A 19,102-nucleotide genomic window follows, 5' to 3' on the forward strand; every position below is an offset into this window, starting at 1 on the left:
GTCGCGCTACAGACGTACGTCCTGCACACATTGGGTGTGCGTATGGTCCTGCAATCGCTTGTGGTGGCCCTGTCCACGACCCGGAATGAAAGGCAAACGGTTGCTTCGGAACGATCTTTGGATGTTCCAGGCGTGTGTGTTAGGTTTACCTTGCAAGGTTGAATTTCGATTCAGGAATCGTCCGCCTCTCATGATGAATGAGACTGCTTATCCCTTCTGCCACATCGAGTAAAAAGTGTAATTGTTGATGGAATAATCTTGATGGATGATAATCTATATCTTGCTTGCTTAGTGTAGGTGCTAACCTAGAATGGATAATCAACTAGAATGTGAAAGCTAAAATTTGAAAGTAGTTCATATTCTTTGTTGCTTTTCAGCTGAAAATAAACCCAGAACCCTTGAATTGCCTTCATGAGTCTAGTTACGGGCTAAAGTATACCCAAACCCGGGTAAGCCTTGCTGAGTATTAGTATACTCAGCCTTGCAAGTTTTATGTTTTTCAGGTAAAGCCTTTGAAGACTCTACTCTTCCCCTGCCTTGGCCCTGTGCTCTTCCAGATGATTGGTCCGTGGAATGGGATCCGTCCCCGGCCAACACTGATGCTCCCGAGAGATGTCGTGCCCGGGCTTAGCATGACATCCATCTTGACGACGTGCTGTAAATCATCGCGTATGTTTTCCGCTGCCAAAAACCATAGTTTTAACAGTTTGTAATATTTTCTCTAGATCTGAAACTTCATACTGCTTTAAGAAACTCTTGTATTGTAATTTCCTGTGATGTAAAACATGATGGTGACTGTATCTCTGGACTCACCTTCATGTGAGGTAACCTTATTTAATCCTGTGTATCGGTGGTTTATCGGGACGTTACCCGACAGGCCAAGGGATTATACCGTTTGAAGCACGTTGGAGCCCTCGGGAGTGGACTCGCGTACTTGAGCCAGTATAATTAAGGTTGGTTCTGCCACAGCTGGTATCAGAGCTATAAGGTTACCCTGGAGATACATTTTACCAGTATAAAAGTTTGACCAACAAAATATTTGGCAAAGCCGCGTTGGATTCGTTAAGGATTGAGCTTAGTACGTAAAGCCCTAGGGTAATGTTTATGAGGGAAATAGAGGTGGCTATAGTATATATAGATATAACTCTAACTACCAGCATTACTTTCCTGTCAAAACTTAAATTTATGCACAACCCAACCTTACTTTTTGTAATGACATCTTCGATGGTGAGGTAAGGAGGTGAGGATCCTCAGCCAACTGAGGGACCTTGGCCTTCCCGTCGGTGATGCGAACCGAACGCTGTTTCTCAAGCAGTGGCCTACTTGAGATGCTGCCAATATACCAACTTCAGTTGACTATATTGGGAGTATATAGTTAGGTATGGGATTATACCGTTTGAAGCACGTTGGAGCCCTCGGGAGTGGACTCGCGTACTTGAGCCGGTATAATTCAGGTTGGTTCTGCCACAGCATCCCGCCCGCCCAACGAGCGGGAGGTGCCAATTTCTCTTTTTTGTTTGAATTTATGTTCTACAAACTATTTAAAATTCATATTTTTTTAAATACAAGATTTATTCACCATACTCTTTTGTATAGATAAAAAATTTAGTTCAATTTTACGAAGAAGATTACGGTATCTAAAACTCATATGAAGATGGTTAAGCAATAACGTTTTGCAACGTAGAATCCAAATATTACGATTGCACGATACATCAAGCCATTAAAATAAAATAGTATGATACAAAAAATAGTTTAAATATATAGAGTCCACCGAATCAGGAGTATCTACTCCGCGTGTCCCGGTCCTCGCGCTCTCTTGGTCCTCCCCCCTAGTCCTAGACCGTCGGCGTATGTGCCCCTGCAAGTACGTTAGTGCATCTGGAGCACAGTGAGGACGAGGCGGAGGAGGCGCGGGCGTGAACGGGTCATCCTGGGACTACGGAGGTGGAGCATCATACGTCTGGAAAGGGCCAATGATATCTGACCCGGCGCCGCCGCCCTCCAACTCCGACAAACTGATGGAGCCGCTATCCCAGTCTGGCATACCGAACAGATCACCGTGTGCAGGAGCTCCTATCGACCATGCATGCTGAGTATAGCCCTGAGAATACGGAGCAGCTGGCGTCGAACCTGACGGGAGAGACGTGCCTAGAGCATAGGCGCCAAACGTCTGAGGCTCCATTCTTGCAGGAGGAGGCCCCATTGCCGTCGAGTGCATGACTACAAAAACAAACAAAATTAGTCGTGTAAATCAAAGTTGATCAAAATGGCAATTATAAAGGACTTACAGCTAGAACTGGCAGCAGTACCGCTGGATGCTGCGTGCAGTGCTGCAGAGGTCGATGGGCCAGCTGTGTACACGTGGGAGGACGCATGAGATGAACTGGAGGCCCCCACGTCGTCTCTGCTGCAACACGTTAGTGCACGTAACGCTCGCGTCAAGTTGTCATGAATCCGACGAAAGCTCTCTTTGTACTGTGCGTCAGGTACACGTACTCCACGGTCAAACAACGTGATCTGAGATGCAGCTTCGACCTCCGCGCAGTTGATCAGATTGATCTGCATGAGTAATGGGAAGCAGAGAATATTTCTACCCTAAGAAATATTTCTAAAAACAATTAAAAATACTAAAAACTATTCAAAATATAACTACCCTAAGAAATATTTTCTAGATTATAGTTATTTTCAACTAATTATACGACTAGAACGATAATATACCTCCAAACCGACGTGTGAACAGGGCTTCGCCGTTTCCTCTCCTCTCTTTCTCTCCTCCCTTTCTCTCTTCCTCTCCTCCCTTTCTTTTTTTTTCTAATTTTTGCTGAACAAAATGGGAATTTGGGGGCAGGTGGGGGCTTATATAGGCGCTGGGAACCTCCCGCCCGCCCAATGGGCGGGATGCCCCTCCGCACTGTACGGGCCCCGGACCTCCCGCCCGTTGGGCGGGCGGGATGCCCCCGCGGTCGCGTCACTTTTCTTATTCATGAAGAGACCCTCGGGAGGGGCCTAGAAAAAATATTTGGCACCTCCCGCCTGTTGGATGGGCGGGAGGTGTCCGGCCCCACGCCTCCCGCCCGTTGGTCGGGCTGGAGGTACCCCTTTTTGGAAATTTTCCAAATCGGCACCCCTTTTTCGAATTTTATTTTTTAACCTTTTTTCAAAAAAATTCAAAACCCGTGGGGTGTGGTGGGCTGAGCTTAACTTGATTGAACTAGACTAGGCCGAACTGAACCACTCTTGGGCCTTGGGCCTTTGGCCTTGGCTCTCCTCTCCTTTCCCACGCTGTTCCCCAATCCTAGAACCCCTGTTCCCCACAAATGTTAAGGGTCACACGCACGTGTGCGAGCGGATCTGTCGCAGAAGTGCGCGCGTGACCCTTCTTCCTCCACGCAATGCTGGCGGTGGTGGCGGTTCGGCCGACGGCACAGGCGAGGCGGCGCAGGAGCGCTGCTGGCCTACCAGGGTTGGACCCCTGGTGGGTGGTGGCCGGCGGCGGGGCAAGAAGAAGGCTGTGGGGTCGAAGGCTGGCGGTGGCGGATCTGGCGGCATGAGCCACCGGAGACGTAGGAGGTGGCCGGCGGCAGGGCAAACTCGTCATGGGCCTTGTGAGCCTTCTATGATGGTTTTCATCCCAGTCGAACCAGCGACTGGGAACAATGTCCCGTTCCCCACCCAAACCCTCGCTTCATCACGCATCGCTCCGCCGCCCACCAACACGCCATGGCACCACCGCGGCCACGCTAGCCACCGGAGCTGATGATCGAGCTCGTCGAGGACATCCTCCTCAGCGTCCAGCAGAACGCCCCCACTTGCCTCGCGCGCGGCGCCCTTGTCTGCAAGCCCTGGCACCGCCTTCCGCTATCGGCGCCCGTAACATGCCCCGCTTCGTCCCCGCTGTAACACCCTCCCCATTCCCCCAGTGGGCGTTTCATGATTCCGCCAGCTCGTGCATCCTCGACTGCCACCATGGTCGCATCCTCTTTGGCATCCCCGTCGAGGGCGTGAACCTTGTTGTCTGGGACCCCACTACCAGGCTACCGGAGCCCCTGATCCGCGGCGGTGCTCTATGCCATCTGTGGCTGCGACCACCTCGACTGCCACAGTGGCCCATTCTTCGTGGTCTTGGTGGGCTATGGCATTGGGGCAATGGGGTCACACTTGTACTCATCGGAGGCTGGTGCTTGGAATGCATCTGCTGATCTAGGTTCCTGTTATCTTGCCAGGAAGAGGCCTAGCACTCTTATCGGAGATGATATACTTCGTGGTTGCCCCAAGCGAAAGAATTCTGAAGTACAACTTGGGAATGAATTGTTTGTCCATCATCCACCTCCGGAGGCACAAGACAACCATGGGGACATGTTCCTCGTGCCAATGGAAGATGGCCCACTACTGGGGCTTGCCCGTCTTCTATGTTCAAGGCTTTGCGTGTGGTCGAGGAATGCTGATCCAGAGGTAGTTGCAGGATGGGTACAATTCAGGGGCATTGATCTTCTGACACTGATCCCCTTTCGGCGTAGTGTACAAGTGGTTGGTTCTACGGAAGGCTTTGGAATCATCTTTGTGGGCACAGATGATGGTGTCTTCGCAATGGAGCTCAAGTCAGGCGATGTGAGGAAAGTAGGCGAGCATTGGGAACACTTGACCATCTTCCCCTTCATGAGCTTCTTCACTCCAGGTATTGTGCTAGCACTTTACTTAGATGTAATCCTGCACTGTACTTCTATACATTTGTGTAGTTCTGATTTATATATATCTATAGTGGAATGTAAATAATAGTTGCATACTGAAAATATCTATGGCAATGTTGGCCAATGCTAGAAAAAACTGATTGTATGACATTGTTGGAAGAATAGTACTAATCCTACTTGACCACGTAAGCACCTTCTTGGCCCTGAAGAATAGTACCACCAACGCTCACCTGCATGCACAACACTCTCCACTCCACAAAGATCTTAGGGCTCCTCTCGTGCACACCTGGTCCAGCGCACCTCCTCAACATGCACTAAGCCATGCCGGCAGCAGATCACTGCATCCGTAGTCTCGCGGCACACCCTGCTGTTCTACACGCATACTGGACATGCACACTAACACACATACGGCTGCACGACTCAGCCGAACATACTAACACAAAAAACACAGACTTAACTCACAAACACTAAACTAATCAAGATTAACTCTAACAATCACCCCCCTAATCTTGATTGCCTTTATTTCTTCACCTCCACTCGTGCTTCACAGCAACGTTGGCTCGTCGTCCACCACGGCGAGTTGCGCCACACCCTTGGTCATCTTCTTCACACCATCACATTCATCAGTGAAATGACCATACTCACCACACCTGCGACAATCGATCTTGGACTTGTCAAACCTGCAGTGGTACTTCTTTTCACCACTCTTGTTGCCGCCACTGCCGGAGTTGTGGCCGCTGCGCTTCTCTTCAGCAACGATAGCCTCCCACTCGGCACGAGTGAGACGCGGCTCGTCACGCACCATCAACAGCTTCCCCTTCTCCTCCTCCTCCTTGTGGTGGCACCAACCCTTTCCAGACTCCTCGAATGCCCGCAGACGCCCAATCACCTCCGCCACAGACATCGTCTCCACATCTCCCCATTGCTCGATGGTGGTCACAATGGGTTGGAACTTCTCAGGGACAGAACGCAGCAGCTTTTCAACCACTGTGCTCTCCTCCACTTTCGTGCCGAGAGTACGTATCTCATTCACGACATCGGACACCTTCAAAGCAAATTCACTAAATTTTCCAGACTCACTCATGTACATACCATCGAGCTCCCTCCTGAGCATTTGTACACGGGCCTTCACGACACGCTCTTCACCGACATGCATCTCCTTGATTGCAGCCCACACCTTCTTCGCCGTCTTGTGCTCGGACGTCGCCATCATCACGGACTCCGGCACAGCCTGGACAATAGCGGCGAGAGCCATTTGGTCCAGCCTATCGTCCACCGCATTCTTGCTCTCCACGGCAGCCCACACACCTTGGGCGCCCATGAAGATCTTCATCTTCACCGCCCACGCGCCGTAGTTGTTCTCCTCGAGCATGGGGTAGCGCAGCGTCACCCCCGCCTCCTTCACTTGCTACACCACCAGCTTGTTGTCATCGTCGCCGCCGGCAGCAGCATTGCTGCCATCACCGATCTTTCCCATCTCTTGAATGAGGCTCTGATACCAATTGTTGGCCCAGCTCACAATCTAACTAAATACTCACTCACTTGGCTCTACCGTGAAGACAATGGACACAAGAGAATTATATGGCACTGCACACCAGCACCCAGCCCACAGCACTTGTATTTCACTTCAAACACACAAGCACGTACAGACTTAGACACCATACTGAAGCACTACGACACACGCACTAGCACCTTGCTTCTCTTCGTCACTCGCACACACACTGTAGGATTAAATAGCACACACACTGTGCCGCACACCACCCACTCACACACGCACAGCACGCTAGCACTAGCCACACGTCCTCACGTCTCTGGCCGCACGAACCGGACAAAGCTGATGACCACGTTCTGCATGTAGGCTTTCAAGGTGATCACCACTAATCCTACTTGACCACGTAAGCACCTTCTTGGCCCTGAAGAATAGTACCACCAACGCTCACCTGCATGCACAACACTCTCCACTCCACGAAGATCTTGGGGCTCCTCTCGTGCACACCTGGTCCAGCGCACCTCCTCAACATGCACTAAGCCATGCCGGCAGCAGATCACTGCATCCATAGTCTCGCAGCACACCCTGCTGTTCTACACGCATACTGGACGTGCACACTAACACACATACGGCTGCACGACTCAGCCGAACATACTAACACAAAAAACACAGACTTAACTCACAAACACTAAACTAATCAAGATTAACTCTAACACACCCTTGTTTTTTTTATGTTTGAATTGTTAAACACTATTTTTGAAATTGTTAGGATGTACCAGGAAGTAGTGCACCTTTTTCTTATTTCATAAACCAGAAGTTGTTGGTCTATCATTTTGATATCTCCTATGCCTATTCTGAAGCTCACACCCTTTTTGAATGAGTAATGACATTTTACTTTGTACATCATTTCAGTCTGCTTTTGAATACTACACAACTGGCACTCTCCACTATTTCATCTTAAAAGGCTAAGCTATGAAACAAATTTTGATTTATATGCACGTTACTTTCAGATAATGCTAGCAATGTTACTTAAAAGGCTAAGCTATGAAACAAATCATCAGCGGAGGCACACTAATCACTATTGAGCAAGCCGAAGTATATTAGCCGCAAGGTGTCAAGCTGAGTCTGCTGCTGTTGGCATATGGCAGGGTTGATGCTTCAAAATGTCTAGTCTTCTGTTGGATAGTTTAATCTATGAAAGTGTCCATGGCAAGTTATGGGACCTTAGGTTGTTCTTCTTTAGTTGGTTATGATCATGACTGTGAAGACTATATTTCAAGTTTACTGTCAATCTTGTTTCAGGTCTGCTGAAATCTTTACTTTTGTTAGGGTTATATGATGATTGCCAACTTCACAAAACTGATGATACATTTTGATTCTTTTAACTGAAGTATGAACCTGAGTGATTTGGTTTAATTTCCACTTCTGGAATGAGGATAACAGTTTCAGGATTTTCAGGAATATATTTGGAACACTTGTCAGTTCAATCGCATACTGTTTTAACCTGACTGTAGGAGCGATGTTGCTTCATTTTCTGTTTGAGGATTTCAGAGTGCATCTGCAACTTTGCTTGCTTTCATCTGAAGCGAAGCTAACCATTCCAGCTTGTCCAAGAATTAGCTTCTGTAAGGGAGCTGTTGCAACTGACTGACAAAAATGAGCGGATAGCCAAAGCGCTGAATAACCCGGCACCTCTGCTGCCTTTGATCTCACCATCTCTACTTGTTGTACGCTTCCAATTTTGAATTCATTCGGATATGCTGCTGATTATCTTGTGTAATCAGCATCAAGAGAGGCCCCTCATGACGTTTTGACCTGCTTCATCAGGTGACGACCTATGACATACGCTGTACTCTAGTTCTCGAACATAGTGCCGAATATTCTGCAGCCTAACTTAAACAAATCGCAAGCATCAGTTCTGCAATATGCTAACAGGAAGCAGAAAGCTCACTTTAATCGAATCAACGGATTACTGATGGAATCAGCAGAAAACAGAAAGCATCAACGGATCACTGAAACCAAACCATAAAGACTAGTATTTTTCAATACCAAGAGGGTGCTCAGAAAGCTGAAAACCTGAAACTAGTGCTCCTTGCTCACAAGCCAAACTGGAACATAAACTGAACCTAAACACACAGGCAATTTCTTTCAGAATTGAAGCACAACAGTTCCAATGTCGGTGCCAAACAGAACTGAATATGCAGCTCAACCAAGCAGAAATATAAAAATAAAATACAGTTCTTAAATCATAATCAGGATGATAAACGAACCAGATTAGCCATGATGAACTGATATTTTGGAACCTTGTCCAAATTGAACAACAGTGATTCAGTTTTCAAACAGAACATTGCATATTCAGTTCCCGGACTGAAAAAAGACTCACGACTGCAATAAACTGAAACATAGTCTTTGATTCATACAAACAGAAAATTTGATTTGAAGAATGCTAGTCGACCAAGATAACTGATACTATTCTTCTCTGAAACTTTCTCAAGAGGTATCAAAGTACTGGAAACTAGAAAGCCTCAGCTCTGCAGATGATAGATTTGCTCAAATGCTCAGTAGGAAACAAAACACTGGACAGCATCAGCACTGCACAGTGATGGATTTACATTCCATTTGCCTGGTTATGTCCTCAAATGGCTCAGAGAAGTTCACTCAGTCTCCATTCGCCAATGGTGCTGGAAGTTATCCACCAGCACATGCTGAAAATAAACCGAGCATAAAGCTTATCATGTTAAAGATCAGCAATCAAACTTGCAGTAGCATAAAGAGCAATGTACTAAACAATTATAAAAAAACTCCTAGGTATATTCAGATTCAATTTCTGGATCACAAATACCGTTTTTTATGCTCCTTGTACCTCGGAATAAATCCTGACTAAATACAATGTCACTTGTAGCCTGTGTACTAAACTTTCTAATATTATGCATGCCTTCTTGCTCAAAAGGTAAAGTTAATTATGAGCTGGTAATTAAATACTCGCATATCAGAATTAACGAAACACAGAGAAGCATGACAAATCGTACCTGGAATGTAGAAACTAGCATAGAGACAGGAACAGTAGGGCTTCTCCGTCTTGCACACCTTCCTTGTCTGTAGTGACTTGAGCTCAATGGTGAAAACGGCATCATCTGTTGTCACGACAATGCAATTGATTGCATCCACAAAACCACTCAAATATGGTGACAGGTTGAAAACTGGGAACAGCGTCTCCAGATTGATGACCCTGCGTTTTTCCCATCGGCCGTATCCATCAGGGCCTGTCTCCATCAACCACAGATGGAGGCTGTTGGCCTTCACGAAGGCGAATCCCAGCCTGCCGTTCTCCTCCGGCATGACGACGACGCCGTCGTAGCAAGTCTCCACGTCCGGCGGGTCGACCACGGCGAGGTTTTGGTTTTCCCCGACCAGGTCGTACCGCAGGATCTCATTGCCGAAGTCACCGATGAAGTAGAGTGCGTCCCCCACGAGCGCGGCGGGCACATTGTCGACGGTGATGCAGGAGGTGGTGGCAGTGTAATCCGGCGGGATGTAAATGTAATCGAGCAGGGCGGAGGTCGGTGCGCTCCACGCACCGGTCTCCGACGAGTAGAGGCAGGCGTGCATTTCCCCTTCGATGGAGGCGCCCACTAAGGCCACGAGGAAGGCACCCCCGTGGCAGGCGAGGTGGTCGCAGCGGGCGCCCGCGGCGCAGAGCACCGCGCCATTGCAGACGAGCGAGAAGATGTCGGGCACCTCCGGGAGGCGGCGCAGGTCGCCGGTGATAGGGTCCCAGACGAAGAGGCCCCCGCAGTCGAGGTTCTCGAGGAGCACGCGGCCGTGGCGGCAGTCAAGCTCGTTGCAATCGCTGTGGTCGGCGGCGGGCGGGCGGAACGACGTGGTGGGGACCAAGACCGCGTCCCCCCAGAAGACGCCGAGCACGGGAGGCGTCCGGTGGAACGCGCGGTAGCGGGCAGGGAAGGTGGGGTCGGCGAGGGCGCGGCGCCAGGTCTTGCTGACGGCAGAGGCGCGTACGAGGCTCGCGGGGTCGTTGGGCGGGAGGCGGAGTAGGATCTCGCCGACGGTGTCTTCCACAAGCTGTGCTGGGGAGCGGGGGCTGCGCCTGGGTCCGCGCCTTCGCCGGCGGCGGCAGGCCTTGGCGGGCGGCATCGCGGTGCATGCGAGGTGCTCGACTGGGAGGAGCGGAGGGGTGGACGCGACGGCCGAGCGGTGGCCTGGTTGGGCGTTACTTGCTTGGGTTGACCGGCTTGTAGATGGTCGATGCTGAGGAACCAAACGAGCCGCCGATGTGAGACTCTGCCATGTGGGGCCGGCCGAGGATGCCATGCTCCGATTTAGGTACGCAATAAAATCGGGTTAGGAGAAGATGTTTATGCATTTTTTTTACCGCAACAGGAGCAGCAGGAAGCCCGGTGAAGAGGGAGCTGCAATCCTGCACAAGAAAGAACTGATTTTAACATCTCGATCTTGGGGAAATGACAAGAGAGGAGCATAAGTTAAAATCCTGACAAAAATAAAACTTACCTTTTTTATCTTCAAAAACAACCAAGCAACTCGAATCTAGTAGGAGCTGGACAGTTGAGATGAGAAGCAAGAGATTTCATGATCTGGTTTTTGACATTCTAAGGTAAATCGAGGGAAATCAATGAGAACAGAGAAATCACTTGCCTACATGCTCCACAGCGAGGAGCGGACATGTAGATGTGACGGACCAATGACCAAGTGGGTGGGCCAATGGACGTCACTTGGTTGGAATGGGTGTCACTTGGTTGGGTTGGACCAGTTTGACCGATGCTAAGGACCCACCCGAGCCTCCGAGGTGAGAGTCTGCCACGTGGGATTGGTCGAGGATACCAAGCTCAGTCCGTATGAATATATCGAATTAAGAGAGGAATTTGCTTATTTTTTACCATAATAGGAGCAGCAGGAAGCCAGTGGACAAGATGGAGGAGAGGCGGATCTCCAATCCTAAACAAGAAAGAATTCATTTTAACCATCAAGACCTCAAGAAAATGACACGAAAGAAGCATAAATCGGATTCATGATAAAAAGAACTTGCCTTTTTATCTTTAAAAACAACCAAGAAACTCGAATCTAGTAGGAGCTGTACAGTTGAGAGGATTCCATAACTTTTAAAACGTTCTGAGGTAAATTTCAGAAAATTAATGAGAAGAGAGAAATCACTTGCTTGTGTGCTCGACAGGGAGGAGCGGACATGTGGATGCAATGGGCCGATGACCAAGCGGGTGGGCTGGTGGGTGTCACTTGGTTGGGTTGGACCACTTGACGATGCGGAGGATCTACCTGAGCCTCCGAGATGAGAGTCTGCCATGTGAGACCAATCAAGGATGCCATGCTTAGATTCACATGAGAGGGATTTGTGTATTTTTTTTACCACAATAGGAGAAGCAAGAAGCCAAGGGAAGAGACGGAGGAGAGGCGGATCTCCAATCCTAAAAAGAAGGAATTGATTTTAACTATCAAGATCTCGAGATTGACAAGAAATAAGCATAAATCTCAACTCATGATTAAAAAAACCTTGCCTTTCACTACAGGAAAAACCAGAAGTAACCGTAACTTCCGACGGCTAAACCGTTGGAAGTTACAGCTAAACCGTCAAATAACTTCCGACGGTTTAGCGCTAAGCCGTCGGAACTAAGTTCGACGGGCCTAAGTCGTCGGAAATTTTCAACTTCCGACGGCTTAGAACCAAAACTATCGGAAGTTTATTAACTTCCGATGGCCTGGTAAAACCGTTGGAAGTTAGCCAGCAGACGGCGACGGCGACTGACGGCCGTCTGTTAACTTCCGACGGTTTTCCGTGGCCGTCGGAAGTTAACCTTACCAGGCAAACATACCAATTTGAAACCCCTAAAACCAACCACAACTATTATATATATTCAAATTTCATCCACAATTATAATTCACAATCAGAAATTGCACGCAAGTACACAATTTATATATCCACATACATAAACTTCATAGGTTCATAATCAAAGTTCACAAACTTCATACAAGTATCATATCGAACAAATTCATACAACAATAATGTTTCACTTAAGTTTGGCCACCTCCATCACCTGGTTGAATTGATCCGGCACTTCCAATGAATTGATCCGCCCAATTCGATGTTGGATCAATGTGTGAGTCTCCCGGTGTCGCTAAGTTAGGTGGTGGGGTGTGAAAAGGCTATAAAAGATAAATGGACAAGATTAGTTTGAAAGATAACTAATTGGATAACTAATTGGATAATATTTATTTATTTAGAGTGACCATATTTTGTAATGACTATGAACTAACATTTAAATCCTTGACTATCATACCTGAGGTGAAGCTGATGGCCAACCGGCCTGTGCAAAAGGTGGAGGTACTAGTGGTGGCACTTGTATATTCTGTTGACTCGCTATTTGCTGAAAGATCAAATTTGTCAGTAAGAATGTAACTTAATCTAAGTTGTAACAATTAAGATTTACCTGCAGTATTGCATTCTGTTGTGCAAGTTGAGCTTGGAACCAGTGCTGCTGTAGCTCTTGTTGTCTCACTTTTTCACGCAGCCTTACAACCTCCGTGCTATCGTCGCCACTACTTGTGCTACGACTTGCTGACCGCGACGATCCCGCTCTTTGACGTGACGGCACCTAACTCGAGTCAATAACTTTGTCGAATAATGGATACCTACAAATATTGATCAAATATAGCAAATTCAAAATATGTATTTTTGCTTAAATTACAAAATTAGATTGAAATTTAAAGAAATCTAACCGGCCATGAGGTTTTCCACCACCACTACTGTAAACGGCCTCAGGATCAATAGGTGTGTTTCTCCAGTCATAACCCTCTCCATGTCGAGCAATCATTTGATCACCATATGCCGCCTTTAAAGAATAAAATCACACAATTACATAAGATTGTTTCATGACAACTCGATAGTGCTAATTTTGTAAATTTAGATATACCAGACGCTCTGTAGCCGCCTGAGAGCATAACTGATCCGGGTTTGTAGGATCATGTCCTTTATGACCTTCAAGGTAGACCTGAATATCACTCGGCGCTGCACCTGTGCGAACTTCCTATACATACAACAAAAAATTAAAGAACATTGCATTGATAAATGAAATTAATAGAATTCATTTCAAAGAGTTCACTTACAATGCGTTTGGCCAATCGAAAGTGCCCATCACCTCCGTAGGTGTGATAGGACTCAGTTCCACGATTTCCTCTATTTCTCTGGGAAATGCTTTTGAACTCATCTGTGGTCCAATAGTGACATAAGGCATGATAAGCCTCCTCACGTGTGGCCATCCACGGAATCATTTCCTGCACAACAACATTTCATTTCAAGGTAACAAACAGAATCATACTAATTGCAACTTGCAACAGTTCACCTCGCTGTATTGCTCCTCAGTCAAGTAATACTTTCCAGCATCCCGTTTCTTCTCAAATCTTATCCCTTGAGTCCGTTCCAGATAAGAAGCAACAACCTGAATTCTGGCATAAGAAATCATATCTCTAACCACAATGTGTGCGTTATGGTGGAACACACATCTGGCATGATCATCATAAGATCTCTCCTCAGGCAACTTGTAATATTTCTGCAAAAATTTTAGACAATCAGTAGCCATCGTATGTAGAAAATTAAGTCAATACCCAAAACTCAGCCCAAACTGCCTTATGGGTATTGCCGAACGTTATGTTGACACCATATCTATAATGATTCCAATATGTAGCAGGGATCCGTTCACCAGATACAAGTTCTACCATTCCAGGCCAAAGCATACGGCATATGTTACCTAAAATTTTGTTCACCTGTCTTAAATGTCCAACACCTGGGAAATTAGGCTCAAACCAAGACCTACAAGTATATAAAACAATTAGAATCAATTCGGAATAAGGATTATGTACTAAAACATAGAAAAATATACTAACCCATCTCCATTCGGTGTGATCACGCACTTTTCTTCTTCACGTGGAGGTTTAGGCGGCGGAATCCAACCAATCTCCGACCGCTGCCTACGTGTACGACCCTGCCCTCCAGATCCTCCAGCTTCTGACCCTCCAGCCCCAGCCCCAGCCTCTCCAGCTCCTGCCCCTTCATCACCAGCTACTGTCCCCGCATCACCAGCACTAGTCTCTCCAGCTCTTGACCCTCCAACTCTTGACCCTTGACCTGCCGACCCTCCACCTGCAGATCCTTCAGACCATCTATCCCAACCACCACCTAAGTCATTCTCCCGGCCCGCCTCATCCGACTCCTTGCTACTTGTCTCCTCGTCCGTCTCCTCTTCACTCTACAAAATACATAACATATTTCTGTAATTATATTGAATCTCAAAATTAGAATAAACATATAAACATTACATATATAACTCATCTCTCTAGAACGTAATCTGCCCCTGCATCTCTGGAGGTAAGTGTTCCAGCAATTGTCTACGCCTTGAAGCTCTCATAGAAGTGCCCGCAAACAGATCATCATCTTGTCTATTTGGCTTAGTGCTTTTCACGAAACTCTTTGCTAGGTTTTTTAGCCTTTTTGACATCCTGTTAAAAAAAAGAAGTTAGTACATCAATACAAGTATAAAGGATGAGTACATATAAAATAAAAGAAACATAAGGTATTTACTTATCAATCATATTCAAAATTAGGATCAAGTTGTTTTGTACGCTTCGAAGGACGCCAAGTAACTTTTTTCTTCCTTGGCACTCGTTTTCTTTTTGGAGGAACTACTACATCATTTTGATCTCCCACTAATGCATCTGACAACAACTCTGTATCTATGTTGAAAGAGCTCGGAAGTTCATCTTCTTGATAAATTTCTTCAAACCCTTCTTGCAAATTTCTTTGATAATACACCTGATTGTCACCCATGTGTATCCGTTCACGAGGATTGACCTTGTACACTACCCACCAGTCTTTCAGATCCCTGCATGGGTACGACATATAATACACCTAATCGACTTGGTGAGCGAGCACAAATTCGTTGCACGCACGTGTTCTGTTCTCATGTCGTACTTCTACCATACCGAATTGATTTTCTCGAGTGCCGTGATAGGGATCAAACCAATCACATTGGAAGAACACTACTTGAAGATTGTTCGGTCCTGTGAAGTCGTAAACAAGTATGTCCTTAACAATTCCATAATAATTAATCCTCCTTTCTCGATCATCCTTTGTCGTACAAACAACTCCAGTATTTGTTGTGGCTACTAAAGGATGAGTAGATTCAAATTTTGTCGAACGAAACCGAAACCCATTGATATCATACCGACCATAGCTTCTAACAGTTACTATTCCAAGCGACATCTGACATAAATCCTTATGTATGTGGGGCATTCTGTCGCACTGTCAATTATATGACTCAATTAGATATTTGAAACATAGTAAGAAAATATCACATAAAATTATAGATCCTTACATAATCCCGGAACCAATTAAGAAAATTTGGCTTCCCATCTCTACCATATCGAAGCATGTTTTCATATTGCTTAGAAGAAAATTTACGCCTAGATGACCAAGTTTGCAATTCAAATTCCCTGTTTGTCAAGTAAACGGATGAGATATCGGCCACGATAACTAACAACATAAATTAAGTAAAAAATTAATCTTACTTGAAATATGGAGCCATCTCATCAATATTAGCATACATGTAGAGCAAAGCAGACAAATTTTGCTCACGATCAGGGTCACATCTTGTAGAGGCTCCAACGGTCTTTCCCTTGCACTCGAAAATTGAAAGATCACTGCATCGAACTTTTTCATCTACATGGTAACGCAACTTAGGTGCATTCACATTGTATTCCTCTGCAAAGTATACAATTGTGAAGGATGATATCTCTTTGTACTTAAATTCTTCCGCAATGCATCCTTCAACTCTTCCTTTATTGCCAACCATTACACTAAGCTTTTTTAACGTTCTTTCAATATGATACATCCACCTATACTGGATCAGACCAGCTATCTTAGCTTCATATGGAAGGTGGACAAGTAGATGTTGCATTGGATTGAAAAAGCCTGGAGGAAAAACTTTTTCCAACTTGCATAAAAGTATTGGTATCTCTTTCAGCAACTTCTCCATCATCTCTTTCTTGATTTCTTTAGCACAAAGTTGCTGATAGAAGTAGCTTAACTCACCCAATACTTTCCACACATCATCATGTAGAAATCCGCGAAACATAACAGGAAGAAGTCTCTCCATAATTATATGGTAATCATGACTCTTCAACCCATTTATTTTTCCGGTCTTCAAATTCACAGCCCTCCTAAAACCTGCCGCATAACCATCGGGGAACTTCAAATTCTTCAACCACTTCATTACCTCTTTTTTCTGTTTGGATTTCAGACAAAACGGCTTGAAGCCCTCTGGGTACTTGTAGCTGCTGAGGAGCTTGCTTGCCGTCGTATTTAGTGATGCGGATCGGCTTGAAGCCCTCTGGGTACTTGTAGCTGCTGAAATGAGCAGAAAAAGCAGGAAACCGATCGCTACAGTCAGTACCTTCAGTTTCGACTTCTTCGCGGGTCTTGCGCCTGGAGGAGATCACGGTCCGCGCATCGCGACCCTCATTGATGTGCTGGCGTAGGTCCCCCGAAGGAGGTCGAAGATGGACATGTCGCGGGTGACCCCCTTGCGGTGGCTATTGCCTCCCGCCAGGGGCCTGGCTCCCACGTGCGTTGTCGTTGCTGATCTGATGTTGAGGACGACCACCAGCCGTTCGACTGCGAGCCTGACTTCGACTCTCGTCCACACGTTCTTCCCGGATGACGGACGCCGGATTGTGTTGATCCAGCTGGATCCAAGCCCTCTGCACGTAGAGGAGTGCTTGGCGTACCTCCGGGTCGTGGCTGCGCTCGAGGATGGCCGTCACACTGGCGATGTTGGCCACCGGAGTCCTGAAACCCCGCTCGCTTGTGGCAGCGAACTCAGGGTCGAGCTCGCGATACATAGATCGCCTTCGCTCGTTAGCCCTCCTCCGCCGGATTGTGCGGGCCCTGTTCCTGGCCCTCCGTGCCTCACGATCAACGTCGTTCTCGTTACCGGCGTTGGCCGTGATATCATCTTCAGAGATCGCTTCAAAGTTGTCGATGGGAAAGTCCCCACCGTCATCGCCTTCTTCGGCCATTAGCACACTGGCGGGAAGAAAGCTCATGAGAACTTTCATCGACTAGCTCAGTCGACCCTTCCGCCGCGGTGGCCAATGGCCTGCCCTCTTGGAAGGGCAATGGCTCGAGGTGAGCCACAAGCCGGCTCTCTGCCTCGAGTAGATTGGAGAGCATCATCCCCCTCCAATGCACAATGCGCCCCTTCGGCAAGGAGGTGATCACCAAATTACCGGGACCAGAACAACCCGAAGCCCCCCGACACGCGGTGGCTTCAGGATTTCCATCCTGGAGTAGCAAGTCCAGATCCTTTTCCAACATGGAGAGGGATCCAGATTCGCCGGCCTCCTGAAGATCAGTGGCCAATTTGCATGGATCGAGTTGAGGCCGACCATGCAGATCCCTAGATTGGAACAAGTCCAAACCAGGGGAAGTTGTCGCAGCACCAGAAGAAGTCGAGCTTGGAGCAAATTTCTCCTTGATCTGTGCTGCAGAAGTATGGAGCGGCAAGTTGTCGAGTTCATCGACGAACTTGTCGAGGCCGCTGCGGGGATCCGCAGCGAAGGTTTTTGGCGTCATGTCGACGAGGAATCGCCGAAAGTTGCCCGCTCCATCTGCGATGCAAACCCACGAGCCAAAAATGAATGTCGTGCCCTGAGAGGGAACTGACTTGATGAAGTTGAAAGATACCATCGAGCTCGCCGGTGGATCTTCGACGCGCTCCCCTACCTGCCGCGCCAGCTGTCGGTATTTAACCAGCTGCCCACCGAGGGATATACCCAAGGTGGTAAGTTTTGGGTGAGGAGACGCCGAGATCAAAAACTCGAAGGTGCAAGGAACACAAGACTTTTAGACAGGTTCGGGCCGCACGGAGCGTAACACCCTACGTCCTGTATGGTGGTTTGTATTCCCTTTGGTGTAGAATGACCTGATGATCTTCTGTTTTGAGGGGGGTCCCTGACCTCCCTTATATATTCGAGAGGCCAGAGTTACAAAGGTGCTAACCAACCTCCGCTGAGAGATCATACCAGAACATATCTCGAGTAGATCCCCTCCGTGTTGGTTAGCTCTATCTCCTATTTAAACGGGATAAACAAGAGATAAGCAAAATGAATAAGAGATAAGACGGGCTTAATCTCTTAGACTATATAACGTGCCCAGCCCGGTGGCCCCGGGTCTGACACCTGGTGCATCAAATCGATATTGTGCATTAGAATCAGCGCTTTGACATAAGGAAGGTCCCATAATCCACATATATGAGTCCAGTTGTGCTCAGTTCCAAAACCAACATATCCATTTCCATCTGTATTCATCTTTAATCTTTCAACATAGCTAGAATCTCTGTCCCACTCATATGCTTCGGTGGCCCCTTCATGACAATAGTATCCTTCCTGAAAGCGTTCCTCTGAAATCTGAATGAATGATTCTCTGGCAAAAAGCGTCTGTGGCAATCAAAGTAACATATCTTACCACCAAACTCAAGGCGGAAACAATATATATCTTTACCACAGATCGGACAAGTTAAAAGTCCATGACAGCTCCAGCCAGCAAATATACCATATGCCATGAAATCATGGATCGACCATAGAAATGCAGCTCGAAGGGTAAATCTTTGTTTCTTGTAACAGTCATATGCCTCAACACCTTGCCACAACTTATCTAGATCATCGATTAAAGGTTGCATCATCACATTAAGTCGTGCTCCAGGATGTTCCGGACCAGGAATTACAAGACACAAGAACATATAATCATATTTCAGGCAAAGATGTGGTGGAAGGTTGTACGAAATAGCAAATACCGGCCAACAAGAATATGATGATCCAGTCATAT

At 47.0% G+C, this 19,102-nt stretch overlaps 2 protein-coding genes and 1 long non-coding RNA gene across 4 annotated transcripts; all 3 read right to left on the bottom strand.

Moving 5' to 3' along the window:
* Positions 1–5,232: 5,232 nt before the first annotated feature.
* Positions 5,233–6,060, bottom strand: LOC112903668. Its single transcript, XM_025972898.1, has one exon. It carries the CDS (start codon positions 6,058–6,060, stop codon positions 5,233–5,235), a length of 828 nt encoding a protein of 275 aa, XP_025828683.1.
* A 2,485-nt stretch (positions 6,061–8,545) lies between these two features.
* Positions 8,546–10,722, bottom strand: LOC112902018. 2 transcript variants are annotated; one of them, XM_025970915.1, is made up of 3 exons: positions 10,573–10,722; positions 9,207–10,476; positions 8,546–8,882 (listed from the first exon to the last, which is right to left on the bottom strand). In XM_025970915.1, exons 2-3 carry the CDS (start codon positions 10,327–10,329, stop codon positions 8,866–8,868), a joined length of 1,140 nt encoding a protein of 379 aa, XP_025826700.1. In that variant the 5' UTR covers positions 10,330–10,476; positions 10,573–10,722; the 3' UTR covers positions 8,546–8,865. The 2 variants fall into 2 exon arrangements, with proteins under 2 accessions (XP_025826700.1, XP_025826699.1); XM_025970914.1 differs by lacking the exon at positions 10,573–10,722 and having other exon boundaries at positions 9,207–10,549.
* Positions 10,723–11,260: 538 nt separating this feature from the next.
* Positions 11,261–11,714, bottom strand: LOC112902019. Its single transcript, XR_003230458.1, has 3 exons — positions 11,576–11,714; positions 11,365–11,490; positions 11,261–11,284 (listed from the first exon to the last, which is right to left on the bottom strand). It is a non-coding gene; the product is annotated as an uncharacterized LOC112902019 (long non-coding RNA).
* Positions 11,715–19,102: the final 7,388 nt, after the last annotated feature.

This window comes from Panicum hallii, chromosome 8 (genome assembly GCF_002211085.1).
Source record: "Panicum hallii strain FIL2 chromosome 8, PHallii_v3.1, whole genome shotgun sequence".
Lineage (NCBI taxonomy): Eukaryota > Viridiplantae > Streptophyta > Magnoliopsida > Poales > Poaceae > Panicum > Panicum hallii.